Raw genomic sequence first — 1,241 nt, 5'->3', positions numbered from 1 at the left:
CAGTTCTTGTTTAGTAAATCAGTCTCAAAACAAGATCAAAAAGACTTTTTGGCTGATATAAGGTTTTAAAACTTGGTTAAGTGGACAGTTTTTTGCAGTGTAGTGCTTTAGTGCTTTAGGGGAGCTGTGCCCACCACTGATTATGGGTAAAAACCAGCTGCTCCTCTGCAGCAAAATACTTCAGTTTTTGTCCTCTGTTAGGAAAATATGGAACAATATGATCTTTAATATAAGATGGAGTTTAGTAATGTGAGAATAACATAGAGTACATGATATATACAGAATATATACTGTACTTAAAGATCAGTGTATTGGTTTTAACTTGAACTGCTCTAAAAATTAAATAAATTCAAAAGATTTCATAAATACATATTGAGATGATTTGTTTTCTTTCACTTCAGTTCTCTGTCCTACCTAAAGCACGGCCAGACCAGGGGCCAAAGTGTGACCCTCCTCACCTCTGGCCCTACCTGCATGAGCGCCCCTTCTTCACCATTATCAACCACGGATCCTCATCATCAACATCCCTGTATCTGCCTGAAGTCCAACCCCTGCCTCCTGCCGAGCTCCCCTCCTTTAACACGGCCATCAGACTCCAACATGTCTGAACAGCGGGTGGGACGCTCAGAGCCCACCTTTACAGGACTTYACTAAGGGAGCACGCCACCCCGCCGGTACTGACCCCGGAACCACCTGGTGCAGGGAGACCGTGTTATCACTTTCTGTTTTCAACCTGTTAACAGCTGGATTCTGATTCTTCTCCTGTTCTCTGATGCATAAAGACGTCCTCGCACACAAACACACCTCTGTCTGTAAAAACCAGTTCTTTGAATACAAAAGCCATGCACCTCCTCTGCTCAGTACTGTAGCTCAACAGGAAAAAGAAACAACACGACTGCAGTGCTAAGCTTCTGTCCCAAAACCAACATCCAGTGTTCTTCTGATGTTTTTAACTTTCATTTTGAATATTTGATAAAAGCTCAGTCAGATTTTCTACCTTTATTTACCRTTTCATTCGAGTGAAAGGCTTCCCCACGTGCAGCCACACGGACACTTTAAGTTTCGAGTCTAGCTCGTTTTGCAGCTATTCATATCTGCGTATTTATAACTTTCTTTGCTTCGTGTAGATGAATGTTGCATCGCTTTACTGCCAACTGTAATAAACATCAATCCTAAATCCTGTCATTTATCTTCTTCTTTTTATGACACAAGTCAGGTTTCATACAGCGGGTAAAATAAGT

The 1,241-nt window shown here is 41.6% G+C and overlaps 1 protein-coding gene across 1 annotated transcript in view; it reads left to right on the top strand.

Moving 5' to 3' along the window:
* The window catches only part of LOC106532011 (fasciculation and elongation protein zeta-1), a gene marked incomplete at its 5' end in the record, with an annotated part of 6,053 nt that extends 4,871 nt beyond the window's left edge, over positions 1–1,182 (top strand). Inside the window, 1 exon segment of the mRNA XM_014027993.1 lies at positions 402–1,182. Coding sequence (XP_013883447.1) covers positions 402–418 — 17 coding nt within the window.
* Between the last annotated feature and the right edge of the window lie 59 nt (positions 1,183–1,241).

This window comes from Austrofundulus limnaeus, unplaced genomic scaffold (assembly GCF_001266775.1).
Source record: "Austrofundulus limnaeus strain Quisiro unplaced genomic scaffold, Austrofundulus_limnaeus-1.0 Scaffold707, whole genome shotgun sequence".
In the NCBI taxonomy this organism is placed as follows: domain Eukaryota; kingdom Metazoa; phylum Chordata; class Actinopteri; order Cyprinodontiformes; family Rivulidae; genus Austrofundulus; species Austrofundulus limnaeus.
Note: the sequence above shows the minus strand (reverse complement) of the source record. Positions and strands in the feature narration are given on the sequence as shown.